The 20,717-nt window shown below is 40.7% G+C and overlaps 1 protein-coding gene across 3 annotated transcripts in view; it reads right to left on the bottom strand.

Annotated features, from left to right (window-relative positions):
* Window positions 1–15,649, bottom strand: part of LOC144717935 (rho-associated protein kinase 2-like) — a 56,822-nt gene extending 41,173 nt beyond the window's left edge. For 2 of the 3 annotated variants that reach the window (XM_078593750.1, XM_078593752.1), the window contains exons 1-5: window positions 15,400–15,649; window positions 12,955–13,118; window positions 6,562–6,643; window positions 2,935–3,035; window positions 1,271–1,408 (exon numbers count right to left, since the gene is read on the bottom strand). In XM_078593750.1, the coding sequence (XP_078449876.1) occupies window positions 1,271–1,408; window positions 2,935–3,035; window positions 6,562–6,643; window positions 12,955–13,044 (411 nt within the window). In that variant the 5' untranslated portion in view covers window positions 13,045–13,118; window positions 15,400–15,649. Of the gene's footprint in view, window positions 1–1,270; window positions 1,409–2,934; window positions 3,036–6,561; window positions 6,644–12,954; window positions 13,119–14,046; window positions 14,099–15,399 lie in introns of all 3 variants that reach the window. The other variant, XM_078593751.1, reaches the window with a different exon arrangement.
* Between the last annotated feature and the right edge of the window lie 5,068 nt (window positions 15,650–20,717).

Genomic DNA, 20,717 nt, shown 5'->3' with positions numbered 1-20,717 from the left:
TAACAAAGATCTCTCCCGTTGATTTGAATGGCATTATTAAATGTCGCAATTCAATACAATTCAATACATGCAAAAAGCATAGGTTACTGACTGCTAGACACACGCTTAAATCAAGGTATCATGAATACAACAATCAATATTAATTAAGGAATCATTATAAACATACAAAATATATCATATCCTATATCATATTTTTTTAGCGATTCTGAGTGTGCCATTATGATGCGCTTGGTCATAAAAACTAGATTTATTCGCCCTCATTAACGAAGCTCCAAACTTATGTTTGGCAGTCCAGGACACAGAACCAATTTAAGCATCTACAGTAATTATTATTTTTTGGGTTACATCTTCCTTTGAGAGAACTGTTTTTTCAGTCTCTGGGGGTATGAGCAAAGCGGAGCATGAATAATGAAATGACTGTTCCAGTTCAAAAGTGATAATCAGGACTGAACGAGGGAGGAGTGATTGTATTAACACTTTAAAAGTCAGAGGCAAGTTATTTAGGTTGGTGTAACTCGGAGGTGATATACGATTTGTTATGAAGATGCACTGATCACATAATCACATTTAAACAATGGGTTCTAAGATTAAAATAATAAAACATAATTGTGATTTCACATTTTAAGTTTAAATTGTCCATAAATTGAGGACACTGCAATAATAATGACCATCAGCAATCGCGTGGAAAAATAAAATCAGTAAAACATAGGGGGGATATGGGCGACGGCTCAAAAACAAAATGACTTGCATTTAAACACACTGACCTCACATCTTATCGGTTATGTACATGTTCTAATTAAGCCAAACAAAAGCTGTTATTCATGTGAACAAGGGGCACAGTGCTCGGTGGACTCCCAAAAAGTACCGTTAAGACTGTACCCAAAAACATCGGCCTAAGAGCTCACTACGAATAGCAAGAAGGGGTGAATCAATATACCATGTACTTTGAAACACATGAAGGCCGATTGGCCACAATTTTAACTAATCAATTCCTCCAACAATCAATGCAGCATTACAAAAGGAAAAACTGCTGCCGTACGTAGTATGAATGTGATGGCAATCGTACGTGACTGGCCTTGAGCACACATATACAGCAAACACTGCTCGCAGATCGTGAAAAATATTTGGGTGCAATATCATTTTGCAGTTACAAAGGCTTTACAAACAAATTGTGCATGCGCATTCTATTTTTATCAACCGCGGTAATAACACACTTTCAAAAGCAGCAGTGCACGTGAAAAACTATAAGAGCTACAAACTCGCAATGTACCTGCACAATCCAGGGACTGTTTGCAAAAGCCATAATGTCCCTCTCTTCCCAGAAGAAGGCTGAGTCAGAGCGCTTGATCATCTCTAGTTTATTGAGCAGCTTCATGGCATACACACTCTTAGTCACCTTGTGACGCACCTGCGAAACACAAATAAAGGAAATAAGAAAATATTATTTATTTGCACATCAACTATTAGTATCTCTGAATATGCACTTTTCCCTGACTGGACAGGAATGCATTTTTTGTAAAAATATAAAATACATAGAACACAAACATAAATATTGTAAATTTTGATTTAAAGCTTTCGTGACTGCAGGGATTCATATTCTTGGTTCTTTCGGTAAGGGCACGTAGAAGGGAAACAATAAAATAATAAAAATATATTTTTTATATTTTATTGTCTTATATTTTTATTATTTTATTGTTTCCCTTCTACGTGACTTTACCGAAAGAACCAAGAATATAAATATTGTACTTTATTCATTAAAGTGCCCCGCAGCACAAGTGCACTTCAAAAGACTACGTTATAGTTAAATCTAGTTTCTTTGTAACCGTGATGATCAGAGGAGGCTGTGACTGACAACGATATTGAGGTTGTATGCACAAAACAATTAATTTAAGTATCCATGAGAATGATCTTTTGGTGTAATGCCTACCTGTCCCCCCAAAAATGGGTCAGGAGACAATGTTCTTTCTCTTCAAACATGATATGTTTGCAGAGGAGGGGTATTTGAGATGTTGGTCTTTATAACAGGAAAACTTTATTAAACATCATCATTGCAACAAAAAAAGCTTACAAAAATGTTCTCTCTAGTAGGTTAAACAGAATCTCCTTGTTGGCAATAGAGGGTATTATAAGGGCGTAGTTGGCACACCCAATGGAGCCATTTGTACTGTTTCCTTTTGGGGGAAATAGCGTGGAAATTACGCAATATAAACGCCATGTGTTTTCCCATATTGAAATACACCTCACTTAACAGTGGACTAACTCAACCTAATCTAATAAGGATGTATATAACTTGTTCGACGTGAACCCAATGGCACCAGCATAATCACAATATAAATATTACATTTCAATTGTGTCATTCTATATTGAATATAAATGTACCATCTCAGCCAGTGCCATTTCAGTGTAAGCTGCCTTTCATAGGATGTTTTGCTTTAATGGTGTCATCAATATAAAAAAATGGAAATGTTAACAGAAATATAAACATCTTGGGAATACAAATAACAGGTATTCAATATCCAATAAGAGAGCAGCATTCATTTCACCACACCAAGCAATAAATAGCTCACCCTTTATCTAATGAACTGTCAGACTTTGGGGTAACACCTTAAATTGCAGATCAAAGAAATGTTTTGCCGTCTGGTGCAATTTGAAGCTATATACATTTCATAAAACAATATTATTGGAAATTATTAATTAATTGCGCATTGTTTAGTCATGCATAATAATTAGAACATCTGATTTCAACTGATGAATCTTGACATCACCAATGTTAAGCCAAGGATGACAGCAGAAATTTTACATTATACCCAAGTCATACAGTCTGCAAAAATGGGCAGGATAGGTCAAAGAAAGCACACAATTATTTAAGTACAATTTGCAGGAAGCATGCCAGGCTTGACTCTGCATGTAAGCGATGAAGCCTGGACTCCTTACCAGCTGTACCTCCCCGAACGCGCCTCTCCCGATCACCTTCACAGAGTCATAGTCATCAGCCCGCATTCGGAGGTCTCGCACTTTCCCCACTGCCTCCCCATCTGTATGGAGAATGAGACGTTGGGATAAAGCCGCAAAATCATTTTGTTTAGAATTCAGTGTGGTGGTGCATGCCTGTAATTTTGCATTTTGGAGACAGGTTTGAAGGATCACGCAAGTTTGTGGAACTCCCAAAATACGCTGAGATGCAAGATGGCCAGGAAATAGCAGTTCTCCAAGTGAAGTTGTTTGTGAGCACATTTGTGCAGACCCTTGTTTTCCCTTCATATACACATGGGTTGTCTCTGTATTACTCAAGATTTCTTCCCATATACAAAATGCTATCTTGAATTGGCCAAGAATTTCAATGCAGGCCCCTTCTAAAAAGTCTTAAAACACAATGAGGGTTTTCTGTATGATTAACATTCTTACATTAGAGCATTTAAGAGGAAGTCTATGAAATCTCTAACACATTTGACCATTCGCACACTCATGCCACTAAGGTTTTGAGACATGAAATTGAATGATTCATGCTTATTTATAGGGTGGAAAAAGTTTAACCCTGATGTTCCACATCAATTAAATTGTGTGAATAAAAAAAACATGCTATTGAAAGGACAGGAGGTGGCTCTTCAGTTGTGTATGGGGCCAATGCATCATGGATTCCTAGTTTTCCAAATGGCCAATAGCAAGTGTGCCAATGTCTAATACTACTTTAGAATCTCACGTTTAAGCTTACCGAGAGCAATAATAATTATATCATTTCTAGATATGCACCATTAATTTCCATTTGCCATTTCGTGCACTGTGAGGGCAAATACAATATAATATTAAAACACTTATCACCAACGTGGCTAGTTGCTGCTGCAGGTATCACTGCAACGAGCTGGCAATGCTGAGACTCTAAATCAGAAAAGAGGGAGCCTCTCATAATTAAAGCAGATTCAGAATTGTAGCCCATTGACAGTTTAGCCTAGTTACCAACAAAAACACAAAATAAATCTCATCAGATTACATTTATTTTTTCATTTAATTTGCAAACTTCTAGCCCTATGGATGAAAAAAAGTGTTGAATGGCAATGCACAAAACTGTCATCTCTATAGCAGGGCATTTTAAGGGATCTCAGAAGTAGAACTGAAATCACATTCCATGGGCAGTCTTTTCACATAGGGAAGTGTATTTGCTCTGCGAGACATACAAGTTTACATATATTCATCTCATGACATGCCGACAGCACAATTGATAAGCAAAATACTTGTGCAAAGATAGCATTTTGCAGGTCTATCAAGTACCTTCACCAGGTGAAACCCAGCCATGCCTAGAAGTGTTTGAATGGTTGGCTCTACCTAGATAATAAATGGCATGGGGATCAACCGTACACTGATAATGTTCATAAGCACCCTTCACCAGATCCATAAGATGTTTAAAGATACTGAAGGACAGGTACTTTTTAAGCAGTTGTTGATACAAATGCATTACATGTTTTTTCCTCTTCTTTAATTTGCCTACGAGAACCTATTCCCTCATGCCTCTTCCTATATCCTACGCGAGCTTATTGTTCTCCATACTGTCACCTACCTGTGCAGATTATTTACAGTGCTGCTTTAACAGGGAGAAAGTTGAGAACTCTGTGGGTGCTACCCAGGGCTATAAGCATCTATTTTTACATAATTTCTAATCATTTTGCATGACCTGGCAACACCCATAGCAATAAACTGAGATATTTACTGCCAAAGCCCAACCAGTAGAGGGGAAGACAAAGCAGGAGTTGTTCTTTAAATGACATACAGCACAGCCCTGCCGATGCTGTGTATATTAACGCCAATAGGTTTAGTCTCGGTGTCTCAAAGGCATTCAGAATACAGTATTGCAAGATGCTGCCTTATAATTGGATTCCATCTAGGCACATTGGGCAGCAACATAAGAGGTCACCAAGGTTATTGTTGAATTTCCATAATCTTGTGCAAAGTGGTCACTCCTGCCTGTCTGTAACATTACTATAGAGATATCTGTAACCAGGAGGCCAATCACCCTAACATTTAGTGAGAAAATGAACAAAATGATCCAATTTGTGGAATTCTGGTTAATGTCTCAAGTAAAAGTGGAGCACTCGGTTTGGATCGAAGCCTTGTATTGTTCTCTATCTATGCGAGTGAAAAACGAAGGATAGTAGTGAAGGGAGCTGAATCTTCAGTTTTCTAGGACCTGAAAGAATATTGGGCAAACCCAAGGATGAAGCCAAATCACTTACCCTGAATAAACTCTATAAAACATGTGGAGCCCATCATTGCTTTAAGCTTTCTCACCCTTGTGTCTTACATGATTTTACTAAGAACAGTGCTTGATTTGATAAATTCTGTAAATCACAGGTTTCCATCAGCTCAAACAGGGAGTTGGCAACAGTGCCTTAACAACAATGGTAAATCTCATGGTGCCACCATTGAGACCAAAGACATAACCAGGCTTGCCTCTTGGGCTAAATCCTCACTGCACCCTCTAAGCTGGTGACAGGGATTCCGATAAAATACATTTTATTAAACTAAGTCTCCATCTAAACCAGAATAACCCCAAATTCATGGTATCTATGGAATTATTCACCCAAATCTCTATCAGCTTTATCTGAGAGTGGTTGGGTGTTCCCCTCTAGCACCTCTGGGTGCCCCAGCAAAACCTATGCTACCAATGGCATATGTGCCAAGGGGCCTGCAAAAGCCCAATTTAAAGGTCCCTAGCAGAATGGCACAACACTAAAACTATCTCTGTAACATTAGAAAAAAGACAAATGAACAGAACTTGTGAACTTCCATGAGTAAATATTTACAAAGGTGGCCTGTTCTTTCACAGTAAGGCCAATCTCCTGACCACCCTCGTTTGAAAGTCCCAAAGTTCTGCCCGAGGGACCTCCCAATTTAACCAAAGTTCTTCCACAGAAAATTCTTCTTCTAAAAATCCAAGATACGTTTCTGTTTTGTAAGTCAGACCCTGCTTAATCATTCTCCATACCCAAAGTGTACACAACTCCCAAGGAAGAATGCCAAGAACGGTCATCCGATCTCTTTTTCCTTTTCCTGAGAGGAAAGCCACCCATCTGCCCATTGATGCCCGTGCACCTCTGCTCTTTAAGGGAGGATCCAGCAAGTGGCACGGCAACATGTTGTGTTGCAACATCAAACGGGCAAAGGACACATGTCTACATCACTCAAGACAGTCCCACAAGAGGCATGTTCTTATTTCAGAATTCCAAAAAAAGAATATCTATAAGTAAATATTATCGGTGAAGGCAGGTGGGTAGTACAGAGAAAAAAACAACAGTGTACGGTCAAGTTCTGCCCCCCTTTACAGGTACTGAAGGGCATCCAGCTAGCCCGTAAAAGCACAACTTTGTGAAACTGGGAGTCACCCAGGGAAGATACAAGTTGCCGCTGTGGATGCTGCCAGGATATTACAAAAATGGCACAACATTGAAAAAATATACAATAAAATACAAAAAACCATAACCCTTAATTCTATAAATATGTATGTACTTATAACATAAAAAGTGCAGTCATAGCAATATTACGCTGCTGGTAAATGCATGAGACACTTACATCGTTGCAAGAAACTCTCCACATTCTTATTCTTTCGGAGTGCTGGAAAGTCCAAATCAAGCACGAGCGCATAGAGTCCATCCTGGAGAATATAGACATCAATCAGCATTATGAATTTACAGCCCAGATAGGTCATTCTTATTACGGGCTACATCAAGGCCTATATATGAAATTAAACTACAAGTCACATGCTTGAGAATGTTTGCACATGCAAAAAGGCATGTTTGTCTTCCAATTTCATTTTAAGTAGTTTTTTTCAGACGATCATTCAATACAAAATGCACAATGTATTGAGATTAAAGGTCACAATGACATAGAACCTTGCTCTTACAATGTTCGTACAAATTATGTCTTCCAATGCCCATACACCTCATCCTTTGTACAATAACAATGAGGAAAATATGGCTGTCTTTCATGCTTTAAGATTTAAAAAGATATACCATTGGTAAAAATGGATATTTCTCTTCTATTATACTAATATTTCAACTCATGCACAAAATCCAGTCATGTGTAAATGAGAGATATGAATGGCACTGATGAAGTGTCTTGAATGAAAATGTCAAAATGACAAGTTGTAAAAAAAACACTAACGCATTGTGACCCCAAAAAGGTTCATGTAACAGGCAGCAATGTACAGTTAAAGAAAAAAGAGGTCAGACCAGTTTTGGCATTATATGAAAACGTGCCACTAACCATACAACGGGGACAGAAATTTTGTTTTGGGCATATACCATGTGGCAACTGAAGCCATTTGTTTTCAACAAACAGAGCCCCACATAAACCTGTCATGACATCATTCCCTGCTACCATTATTGCAGTGGCCTGGGCCTGGTGTATTTATTTATAGCTATCGAATCATCACCGCCTGCCACCACACTCCCTCACTGCAAAGTGAAGGCCCAGCTGCGTCAGGAACAAACTTGCACTTCAACAACATCAAATGTTACCCAATACGTGGATATTTAAGCTAGGAATTTCTTAATGAAAAACTGTTGACACCTATGTATTTACCACGAGTAACAAGACAAGTGCTGCAAACACCCACTGTTTCGCCATATTTTTATACAAAAAATACTTTAAAACAAGAAACACAAGACACCAACATAATTTCTGAACAGATCTTTCAGCAAGTATATTACAATATATATGTTCATACTTGTGTAAATGGTCTATTTTTGTGTATATTGTCTATTTACACAACACCTAGCTTTCTAATACAATCGGACCATTATTCAGGTAACTTCATTGAGAATACACCAATTGGGTTTTGGATTTCAACACCCTGGAATATAGCGCATAGTGTTGTGCTGTAAACAGGACTCTGCCTTGTTTGATACTGGCAGCATGGTGAAAAGCCCTTTTCACGTGAGATGGTGCAAAATGGAAGAACGAGTGACCACGCATAAATCCCTCTGGGTGGGGGTCATCCATTCATTAACTGGCTTCGTGAGGAGGCATTTCCAGCCTGTGTGAAAAACACCGCGTGTTGGTCAGCTGAGAGAAATATCAGCCATGCAGCACAGGGTGCTTGGTTACGTGGCCACTAAAACAAAACACAGAGAGAAAAAACCATGACCGAAATGATCATTTAGAAAAGTGAAAGGCAGCTGGGCACTGAAAAGGGACCATTGCTGGATATACTCTACTGGTAATCATGGGCGTTTTAATCACCGCACCTCTGATTAACACTGTTGGCTACTTACGGTGCGAAATAATTTCAACAACTTCGAACATAACATACATCAGCGATAGTGACATTCCATGAAAGGTCAATTATTTGGTTGTCTGATTATGGACATGATACATTGTAAGTGTTTAGCACAAGACTTAAAAGCAAATTAGACCTCAAGGTTGACTGCTGCCATGTGAGTGAAATCAATCAATCTCCACGTCATAGTCTTTGAGGGCCCAAATGAAATGGGGTGGATAACTGGTGAAGCAGGGGTTAGTGCACTAGGCTATAAACCCAGTAGCCCAAATTTTATCTGAATGACAGCTAACATTAGTGAGTGATGTGTAATAAAACTAGAATCCACTAACCTGCACAAGCAGCATTATCAAGTATGATCAAACATCCAGCAGTGAATGGGCAAATATGACATAACATTACTACTGCTAAAAAAATATATGTTCACAGCTGTGTCAGGTAATCATGCAAAACGTTAACTATATAGCTCTTCTGAATATGAGAAAAATCATTCACACAATCACAACCATTTATATTTATAAAACACAGTTAAAGTAGTGCCTTATTTTTTGGTACTTTGGTAAAGTCACATAGATAGAAAAATAAAAATAAAGGTAATCAAAAACACTGATGTAGACTGTAGCCTGGTTCTTAATCGGAGTGAGTGTACTGGCAATCTCTAATATGGACTGTGGCCTGGTTATTAAGTTTGTTGAGTGTACTGGCAGTCTATAATGTATACTGTAGCAATGGTTATTAAGCTGGGTGAGTGTACTGGCAGTCATTGATGTAGACTATAGTCTGGTTTTCAAGCTGGTGAGCGTATTGGTAATATATAGTGTAGACTGTAGCAATGGTTAGTGCCTTATGTGCGTGTATTTAATCACAAAAAAGCTAAATCAATCCACAATAAAGGTTGCTAGACTATCAATTCCGTAAGACATTTCTGAATTAAAAACAGATAGAACATGGTTTTCAATTCAAAAACACATTCCATGTGAAGAAAAAAAAAGTAAATAACATGTTTACTTGGATAAACCAATTCCCAAGGCACCAAGCAGAATAAATGGGAAAAAATGTCAAATTAACATAAATTCGACATGTAAGTTTTCTGACACCCACAGGGCACTATTAGGCTGGTAAAGTTACATCCGAATCCCCAATGAGGTGATTATAAAAAACATAAATCCCATTGCTAACCATCCCTCAGCAAGCAATCACCGTGCCACCGTTTGTACAATGACCTCAGCCAGCCAGGAAGTCAAAACAGGCCATGACCCAGGGGAAACAAACAATACCCCAAAAGCTGCCTTCTAAAGCACTGGCCATGATTCGGTCTGAGCTCTTTCATTATTTCAACTCTCATTCCAATATAGCGCATAGTTGAATCCCCTGCTGTTTAGGTGAGATAAGACAGCACGTCAACATGCAAGATGATGCTAGTAAACAAATATGAAGAGAATGTGGGCTGCTGCTAAAACATTGCACAGATATCAAACATTTTTAAAATAGCAAGGTAACACAACCCAAGTTTCACAATGTACCAGATTTTTGCCCAAAACTTTTAAACATGCTAAATTAGTCACAATAACGTTCCGATCGAACAACAGAGCTACAATGTTTTCCCAAAAATGGACACCGTTTTCTTGCATTCAACAGACATGCTGTTTGGGTTCTGTCCAATTATATATTAAAAAAATGCAACTAAATTAGAACAGTGACCGATTAGAATGTCGATTCATTTCAGGACAGTGACTCCTCAGCGAGGGAGTGCATCCTCTGACACCACCCACCAATGGACAAAATATACTTCATTTAAATCAATAATTTCAACAGCAGAAAGTAACATTAATAACTGAGATGGAATACCTGAATCGTAGCTGGTTTGTGTTTAACAGAGGGTACTCATTGTGGGTAGGTTTAAATGGAATGCTTGCAACACCTGCATGAATGCACTTTAAACAGAGGCAATGAAGCGCTGGATGCACTTCAACATGAATCAATATTTCCTGTTTGGACTGTTTAAGAGTTATGATAAATTGCCTTGGTGTGATAAATTCGTGCAGTCTTTCATTGTTTGACATTTTTTCCACCAACATAACATTTTGTTTTTAAAAGGTGTAGTCTAGTCATTCTTAAAAGTTAGACCAATAAACAGTGTTTCAAGTACAATATATTAAACCAAAATGTCAAATTTGCAATACAATGGTTTTGCAATGCCAAGTGTGTGGTACACAAATTTAGCATAAATATATTACACATGACCAAACTTTCATCACCCATGACCTATCCACTACGAGATGAAGGCATGCCTACACCGATGTCATCTTTCATGGTGTTGTAATGCACCTTGTTCCTGCACATGAAATGGCCATTACTCCATCTCCGCTGTGGTCACCCTCTTAGGAGTGTGCTCTCTTTTGGCTGCCATTCCTTCACCACATTAGTCCATTGGCCATTGTTCTTTCTAGCCATGTGTCCTTCACAAGCCAAATTCCTTTCCTTAAGAGTCAATATGACGCATCTAATTTGCTTTTGTTTTATGAAAAATGTATTCCTATCGGTCGTGATTTTAATTCTCAAAATGCATCTCTTCATGCTTCTTTGCTTAATATTCATATTTTGCTCTACTTTCTTTGACAGTGTTTATGCTCCGATTGAATGACATGTACAAGAAATGTTCTAAACAAAAAATTATTGGTGGAGGGACAATACTGCCAAACACAACAAGAGTACATAAACCACACTACAACATGGTCTGCAAAAGTATATGTACGTTTATATACAGTGGCATTTATGACACAGTGCTAAAGAGTAAAACATGCACACGTATCTACAGTGTACACTGCAAAAAAATACAAATCTAAAAACTCAATGATGAAGACTGGCAAAAATATGTTTTAGTCATTACACCTGTATCTGATAATCCAATTTCCAAATACTAAAGTACCATGAAAAATACTTTTATACTGTTCTTATCACTGCCAGTAGAATGGAACTTTTTATTCCCAACAGGTAAATATTGTCTTCCTTTACATTCAGTTACTTAACAAACGGCACCAAGATAATGCACGTGAGTAGCAAGTGTAGCTTTGAATTTCCATTAGGCAGGAATTTGACAAGTGTACCGTAAATGAAAGTAATTTATTTTTGTAAATCAGCTTGTGTGCAACTAAAAAGTGATTTTTATCTAGAATTTGTACTGCACATGTTCATGCCAGACTGCTTGGCCTTTAGCACCTTTTAAAAATTACGAAATAAAAAATCATCAAAACACCTGGGTTGTAAACATATCCAATAAAAAGTCAAATATATAAAATTCCAAGAGACATCTATCACAGGACAGCACAGGCTGCTGCCTAAAACTTATATTTGAGGGAGCAATGGATGAGGTTTGGGAGCTGCTCTACTCGACATCATTGCTATTTATAACAATGTCCTGTTAATGACGTCGGGTCCCGCGCGTTGGCCTGAAAATACCGCACCATACACAGACATGATTGTGAACGGCTCCACAAAGAAAAATTCCAAAATAATGATACACGATTAGCTACCATTTTTTCCAGGTGTACGTACATATATGTGTAATAGACAGCAGATGTGCCACCAGAAGGTACGTCGGTTGCAGCCGGCTAACAATCACATGCGCATGATTATTTAAAACATATTTTTAGCTGCCCCGTGTACCGGTTTACTGCCATTTGATGGCTGCCACCATGGCATAATTAAACCTTGTGAAATACAGTAACGCAGCTGTTTAAAAAAGCTTATTACAAATATGTTTTTAACAATACATTTTTACCACCCAAAAGTTGCTTTTAAAAACTGGATTGATGCTGTAAAAGAAATTAATTTATTTGGGACACGTTTCCACAAACACACAAATGACAAGGCGTGGATGAAATGTTTAGGTCACCTTGCCATTGATCTGTCATATTGCCTAAACACTATTTTTTCTACAATTTGTTTTTGAAATAAAATAAGCACAATTTATTGGTTGTGTAAGGCAATTTTACGTATCATTTTGAATTTTAAAACTTTTCAAACCGCTTTCAGTTTAAAATTCGTATTTTATACATTTATCTTTACACCGCTTTAATACCGGGCTCCTTAAGGTGCAGTAAAGTACGGTTGACTACGGTACGTTGAGTCAGTGTGCCCTCGAAGGACCAGGGACATGCCACAAATAACTGAGACACCCGACTGCCACAAAACAACTGTACCGCAGGCTGCTGCACATTTCACACGTCTGTACACTCAAAAAGCCCAGCTTACATAGCTGCACAAAATAAACAAAGCTACCAAAATCAACATTTCCACAAGCTTTTTTTAAATACACACGTACCTACCAACATACTGAAAGGCATCCATAATATATGAATACTGTACATAATTTATTAATACATTTACAAGTTGGATCATGCCTTGACAGTCACACCAGGTAATAATGCGAGATGAAACACAGCAGAATACGCTAACTGTATGCCACATTACCTACTTAATAAACAAAACTGTTCATCAGTCCACAAGGTGCAATAAAATTTCCCCTCCCCGCACCACACGTACATTTAATCCATAACAGTTTTTTTCCAGCAGCACTGTGCCACAGCCACCGGATTGCAAACGTAACCCAATAATGTGCACAAGGGAGAGAGATAATTAGGCGGCATGGGCTGCAGGCGTGTGTGTATGTGAGCCTCTCTCACCAGCAGGCACTCCGCGTGGAGCTCGGAACGTCGGTTCAGGATCAGCCCCTGCAGCACTCGGCACCGCTCCTCCATCCTCTCTATCGACATGGCGGAGACGCCCGTCAAATCAAACCTCCGCCAATGTCTCAACTTACTCAGAGAGCAAGTCCTGCTGTTATTACCTGAAAAGGCAAGCACGGCAAAGAAGAGTTTACGAATGTATGTTAAAAGTATAGAATACAAATACTCCCGCGACTTAGGACTTAGGTAAACGTGGATTATCTTTTAGAGAGGAGACTCAGAAAACACGGTTGTGTGAGCCACTGCTCTGAAGCCAGAGGGGTTCAGGACACACTCTGCCACTGCACCTACTAACATACTATTTTAAAAACAGACGTAATGAATTAATTGTATAACAGTGACTGTGTCATCCAGTTCTTTCCCGTGTGTTCCAGGAATGCATTGAGGGCACGGAGTATGAACATGGATGTAAGATCATCAGACGGACTATGTGGCTCAAGTAAAAAAAGAGCCGGTCTGATTGAACAGGAAATTCAGGGAAGTCCTTTGGTAATCTAGAATTGAGGTTTTCGTGACTGCAAGGATCCATACTCTTTGGTTCTTTCGGTCAAGTCATGTAGGTATAAAATAAAATAAATCACGTTTCGGGCGCAACACAATCGTCCGTCATCAGGTGGGACAACCACAGCAAGAAACAATTGCTGAAGTGGGGGTAATGATATACAGTTATATCACAACAACAAGTCATGCACAACAAAAATGTGCGTTTGCGGAAGCTGGTATGAGTCTGTTTAATGTAATGATTACACGTGCTAGCTTAAAGGCACAGTAGTAAAATTAGGGGTAGGATATATTATATAGGGTATCATTATACATAATATTAAAGATTATGTATTATTATTATTCTGGAATGTGGCATTGCATAACCCCCAGGGGTGGCAACAGTGCAGTGAAGCCTTCATCTATAAGTGAACAGAGAACAGCTGATAATGATCATGTGAATCATTAGGATTCTAATTTTTCTAATACCACAGCTTTCAAAGTTTCAAGATACTATACATTGACCAAATCACCCAGAATGTCCCTGACCTTGTCATTGCTTGGACGGGTGACCACCGTACACAGACAAGCTGTCATAGGTCTGTGTGGATACATGTGGTAGGCAGATGAGGGGAGTGTGGATAAATACATGTTTATGCTGAGCTTGTATGCTTCCTGTATTCACCAAACTGCATTGACCAGCGTGGTGAAGAATCGCAGTGGAATGACAAAAAGTGATCTCCCTGAGCAATAGAATGAACGAACTATCGCTTCATTAGTTATTGCAAATGAATTACTGTCATGATTTATTTATTACTATGAGTATCATGAATGGGTAAAATATAAGCCAGCGTTATAGCACAAATATAAAAGTATGAACATGACGCAATTTCATTCTAAGCGGACTTAAGATGAAAGTTATTATACAGTACGGTATCCAACATATTTAACCAGTGTTATATTAACTGACAAGTACCTTGAATATTGTATACAAGTATTCTATACTGTTATTCTTATGTAATAACATAGAGCATTTATAAGTACCACTTTATAAATAGTGTGCTATTAATAGTCGTTAACCCATGTGCTACCCATGGACAAAAAAAGTTTGACAGGACCGTTATATATAAGCATTGGTGCTGTATAATTTAGCCATAATTGTAGGTAAACACAATGTTATGCCACCAATATTAGTGGTATAAAATTGTGGTTATAGTGAACGCTCTCACTCCACGTGAACAGTTAAAGTTATTAACCTCTCCGTTAAAAACGAACTGCACTTAACCCTTTAAAATTTACATGAAAACAAATGCAAACTCTTATTAACTAGTTCTGTACTGTATTATTAAATAACTGATATATAACGAGACAAGAATGTTGCGTGTTCGTTAACAAATTAACTACGCGTCACATCAGAGCATTACCGTTTTAGATTACTGAAGCGTAATTAGAAAATATAATCAACAAGCATTAAACAATTAAGCAAGTGTTAAATAATGTTCCTATTATAATAAACAATCTTTTATTGTTGGTTAACTCGTTCCTTGCACGCTGACGCCCCATGACAGCAACACTGTACAGTGGTTATCTCATTAAACGTACCGCTGTATTTAACCGCGACTGGATTATTGAACGCCTTATACTTTTCAACACGTATTTAAAAACTCATACGTTTACATTTGTATTAATAACTATTATCAATTAACAATTATGTTGCCGTAACAAGTATTGACGAAACGTTTTCCCCTCAGCTCATTTTAACAATAACACATCGACACGGTGCTCGCACAACACGTACGTTATAACACACTTAACCACTAACCTAAATAACCTTAACAAATAACAAATATTAATAACAAATCGCATGTTTGTTAAAGTTATCGCGGGGCCTCACGCACTTACCAAACAGACGCCGAGGACGCGCAACAACGCCGGCAACTTTTCTCGTCGCTTTATAAGAATACAATCTCCCGCGAACTTTGCTCTTTCCTGCGTCCGTGACAATATAAGTTGGAGGGGCGAGCTGGGTGCCCGGCAATTAAATGTTTTACGACGAAAAAGCGCCGCGAAAAAGTTCCCTCACGAGAGGGGCGACCGCTCAACCCGGGCCCAGCGCCATAGCAGCGAAACATGGCCGCGCGTCCCGGCGTGCACCGCGCGGCGCCACCCCCCACCCCCGGGGGGTTCTTGTGCAGCAGGGGTCTTGCCTGGTGCACCACCTGCTGGGCAGTGTTGACATTGAGGGTGGTGGTGGTGTAACACGAGGTCTGGTGCAGCAGGCATCACCTGCTGGGCAGTGTTGACATTGAGGGTGGTGGTGGTGTAACACGAGGTCTTGTGCAGCAGGCAGGGCACCTGCTGCACCACCTGCTGGGCAGTGTTGACATTGAGGAGGGTGGTGGTGTAACACGAGGTCTTGTGCAGCAGGCATCACCTGCTGGGCAGTGTTGACATTGAGGGTGGTGGTGGTGTAACACGAGGTCTTGTGCAGCAGGCAGGGCACCTGCTGCACCACCTGCTGGGCAGTGTTGACATTGAGGAGGGTGGTGGTGTAACACGAGGTCTTGTGCAGCAGGCATCACCTGCTGGGCAGTGTTGACATTGAGGGTGGTGGTGGTGGTGTAACACGATGTCTTGTGCAGCAGGCCTGGAAGCCCTTGAAACCCGCTAGCGGGTTCGAGAAGGGAGGCGCGGTCAGGGCGGGGCCAGGCCGCGCTGGGAGCATAAAAGGAGCCGAGATCGGGGGGCTCGAGGCTGCCGGTTCTGGGAGTGGACTCGTCTTGTTCTCGCTGTCGTCTCGTCGCCGTCGTCGCTGCCGTCTTCACTAAGATATTGCGCCGCTGGAAGTTGTTGGCTATGTCAGTCAGCGCCGTGAGTGTTTGACAGTTAGGGTTGTGTACAGGCTCGGCGAAGTAACTGTGGAGAGTGTGTGGACGAAACCATGGAAGTTGCTTAATAAAGAAGGTGCCTCCTAGAAACTCTGTCACTGAATCGTTGACACGATAGAGGTACACAGTGTTGAGGCTGGCAGTTGGGGTGTGGGCGGGATGGTGTCTGGCATACTGCAAATAAAACAACAATTGCACATTTCATACGTATTGCATCTAAAGGTAATTAACACCTTAGTAATGTTACACTAAGTAGATTACATGTGACCATATCGTACCGGACATATCCGTATTCGAATGTATTTTTTAATTGTTTAATTATTTTAGGTAGCCTTCCGGCTTACACCGAATTCCAACTTTATCGAATCCGGCTTGTAGAGGTTACCCTGCCACGTGCTGCACCTGTTCCTGCGCTTGCACGTGGTACCTGCAACTCTGTGTTTACATTGGCGTGGGTTTTTAAATCTACGGTCTAGAGTCTAGACTAATACATGAGTGGGCTTCAATGGATTGATCCCGAATTGCCCTGTTCTGTGCACACTGCTCTCACAGAGCAGAGGGATATTGCACAGATTGTGTTGCTGATTATTGAATTGGTATCGAAATAGGAGCATAGGACTAACTGTACTCTTGAACATGGGACCTTTTTGCCAGTATCAAAGTATGAAAAAATAAGAAAATGTTTTACCCTGTCTGGCCATAAAACGGGTGTCACATGGTCAAACACCAAATAAGAAACCTTTTGTACTCTTTGAGTTGTATGTATACAGTACAATGCGTACATATTTACATCACCTTTTGTCAACGCACTATTTAACTATTTGGATGAGGGTCTTGATTCCCATGCTATGCGGGTCGTGAAGGAGTTAACCATACTTCACCAGCAATCACCTTGCAAGTCAGGGCGGAGTTGATGACGGCGGGGAGCATAGAAAGTACTGTACAACAATGTATTTCGCTGCACCGTTCTCTGCTGCCCTCCCACGTTGCTCCGCACCCTATGGCAACAGCCTACCTGTGTTATGGATGGTGGTATCATCCTCAAATAAGTACCTGGTACAATGTCTAACTGGGAAGACAAAGGCGGCCGGGCGTGGTGCTGGCCACCCACGCCGTCGTGTGCCTTGCGAGCCTTCATAGGTTCTACTCGCTAACAGCACTTGCCCCCAAAAGCCTGTGAAGGCTACATAGAGGATCTTTGTATTTATACTCTTAGGTTTTTTTCGGTAAAGTCACGTAGGTAAAAATAAGTAATAAAAATAATAGAAACAAAAAATAATAATAAAAATTATTTCTTTTTTTTTTACCTACGTGACTTTACCGAAAAAAACCTAAGAGCATGAATCGTTGCAGTCACGAAAGCTTCAAATCTAGAATGCATCTTTGTATTTGGTCACCTAACGGAATGTGTTGTGCATTGCAAATTTTCTCACGCTCATCGTCAGTATCTCGCGGTCAGCCTAAAGTAGACGACTTTATTTTGTCACACCGGTTCCGCGGTCACATCCCAGACTCCCCCCCCACACACAAAACAATAGAAATGAGGTAACGACCCGTTGTTGTCACGACCTCGACCGGATCTGTCTCCCCATGTGTGCTCTCAGTGCAAAGGGCATCAACGTTAAACGCGTCGAGTTTAAATCACCCCTCCATGAACTCAGGTTATGGTCCATGGCCAGAGAAAATGTTACTGTACCACCCAAAGTGGCAATTCAACCATAGTAGTTTAGATTTATTTACACGGCTAATGAGTGAATTACTTGATGAACCCACTCATTTCAAATGGTTATCTCACACTTCACTTCTTACCCAAACCCACCCCACCCCTCGTATGTCATTGGTGTTACAGCGCCTTGAGTTTGTGTGAACGGTGCTGCAATAAAAGCTGTAATACTTATTAATGGCCACATAAAGAACTTGTAAACCGCAAAAGTTATGCCACACCAGGTGGTACCGACAGACAAGTGAATAATTATCTGACCGAGCTTATGGGCTATGAGCAATGTATCGTCCCATCTACACTCGGACTATAGTGCATGTGTAGTGTGCTAATTCACAGGCACTAGTAGGAGGTACTCTTTTATTCCACCCATCACAGCCTGAGGGGATAACCACACACCAGGTCGGGACAGCCAACATGCTGCCAGCCCCACAGCTTGAAGCGGGTGAAGATCACAACGACGACGGAAGACGAGTTCCACTCCAGATCACAACAGCCCCGACTGTGAGTCGGAGCTCGCCTTTTATCCTGCCCAGCGTGGCCAGGCTCCGCCCTCGGCCCCGCCCCCTCTGGATCCCCCAGAAGGCTCCGTGCCTTGCCCACTGGTGCAACAGGTAGAACGGGCTGCTACCCCTCATTCTATTGTCTACCAATCTCCCAGCGGCACGCGCTACAGTGACTCATTCCACGTCAGTACACATGTATCATACGGTACTCTGCCAACTCTACCAATTTAAGTGGTTGTGTTACCGATATTTAAACCCCATTTTAAAGGTGACCCCTTGTACTAGATGAGACAAGTTCGCCAAAATTATTCACAGCGACATTGGAAAATATTTTCTGAAAATTGGAATTTGAGGACCAAAGGAATAACAATTAATGAAGAAAGCAATTTTAATTATCGCAGATTTTGCGGATGACATGGCCGTTAGTTATTATAACATCCAGTGTAAAATTAACTGCATGACTTGTTAGAAGAAATTAATTAATATGGCTGCGAAGTTTGTCTCGGGATAAATTAGCGAAACATAGTTTCAGTCAACAATTGGAGATAACTGTCAGAGGGAAACAACTGGAAAACACGTCAAAATGTGTGTGTGAACCCGTGACAACTGCTGAAAGTGGATCCGTAATCAAATTGATGAGACAAAGAGGTGGTCGAGAGCACGGTTGAGTGCTGTTGAAGGAAAATGGAACTTAATTATGCAAAGTTACATTTTTTATTCAGTTTACTTGAAACGTAGCGCTTTTTTTTTTACAAAAATACATTCTTTTTAATTTAAATGAAAGAGATTTTACTTATTTTAGATGACCATAGCACCAAAAAATACGAACATTTTCGTTCCTTAAGTGATTTTTTTTTTCACAATGAACACAATTTTGAAACAGTGTATGTTCAAACACAAGAAAAATTACAATTCCGTGTTCAACCGCACCAACTCACACTGATGCATCATGAGCAGCCACGTGGGTTTACAGTGACTTCGCTGCGATTCGTGGCCCCGAGTGGAGGAGGCAACGGGGTCTGCCTCTGGTTTTACAGCCTCGGGTTATACTACTGGTAGGAACCTCCTGGTTCCACCAGCCCACAGGGGATTCTGAGCTTAGCTCCGCGCCTCTGAGTTGCGGCCACTACGTCTGCAAATTTGCGCGCGTTACAAATTGAACTATTATTATTATTGTGTCTGTCCGTCCGTCGTGCATCCAAAAATGGGAGGGGTGGGGCTGGGTGGAGAGGGAAGGGTGGGGAGGGGCTGGGTGGGGAGGGAGGGGCTGGGTAGAGAGGGGAGGGTGGGGAGGGGCTAGGTGGGGAGGGTGGGGAGGGGCTGGGTGGGGAGGGTGGGGCTGGGTGGGGGGTGGGAGGGGTGAGGCTGGGTGGGGAGGGGCTGGTCACCCGTGGTGCCCTTATAAAACTCAACGTTTAACCTACTCACGCCGCCGTTGACCCTGGCCATTGACCGAGCAACCCAACGTTCCTACCAGCTCTCTCCGCAGGAATGTGTTAACGAGTGCAGGTGGAATGGCTGAGAGGGTGGAGTGTGCTGGTAGTCTTCAACAGATGGGCTCCAGCAGCTCGTGCAGTTTCTGGTGGCAGCCCAGCACACATTGCCTTTCGTGATACATTCAGCAAGATCTTCACAGCTCAACGGATTCACCCAGTCTAAATAAAGATTCTGATTCTGAATTAGACCCACGGACTCACGCGAACATACCCATAGACTCAGAGACCCAGATACTGATAGCTTTAACTACACAATTTCATTTGCATCGTTTCTACTTCTGCTGTTAATTTTGCACAGTTCGCCTAGAATATAACATTAGCCTTGAGCCCTAGACTATAACAGCATCTGATCTGGTCAAGTGAAGGCCCGCCACGGAGATGGAGCGATGAGATCGACTCGTGTGCACAAGCAAGGTAGATTGTTGGATTGAATGACTAATTGATGGTAACAGCTTGGGGAGGCCTTCATCCAGCGGTGGATAGATCATGGCTGGCCTATGATAAAATTGCTATATTATTTGTTAAATTGTGAATGAATATTGCAGGCGCAATTTCACGAATATATTGCCAGCCTTAGAATCCATTTTAACCCATTTATTTTTAACACGCC

This window comes from Lampetra planeri, chromosome 4 (assembly GCF_965212315.1).
Source record: "Lampetra planeri chromosome 4, kcLamPlan1.2.h2, whole genome shotgun sequence".
Classification (NCBI taxonomy): domain Eukaryota; kingdom Metazoa; phylum Chordata; class Hyperoartia; order Petromyzontiformes; family Petromyzontidae; genus Lampetra; species Lampetra planeri.
Note: the sequence above shows the minus strand (reverse complement) of the source record. Positions and strands in the feature narration are given on the sequence as shown.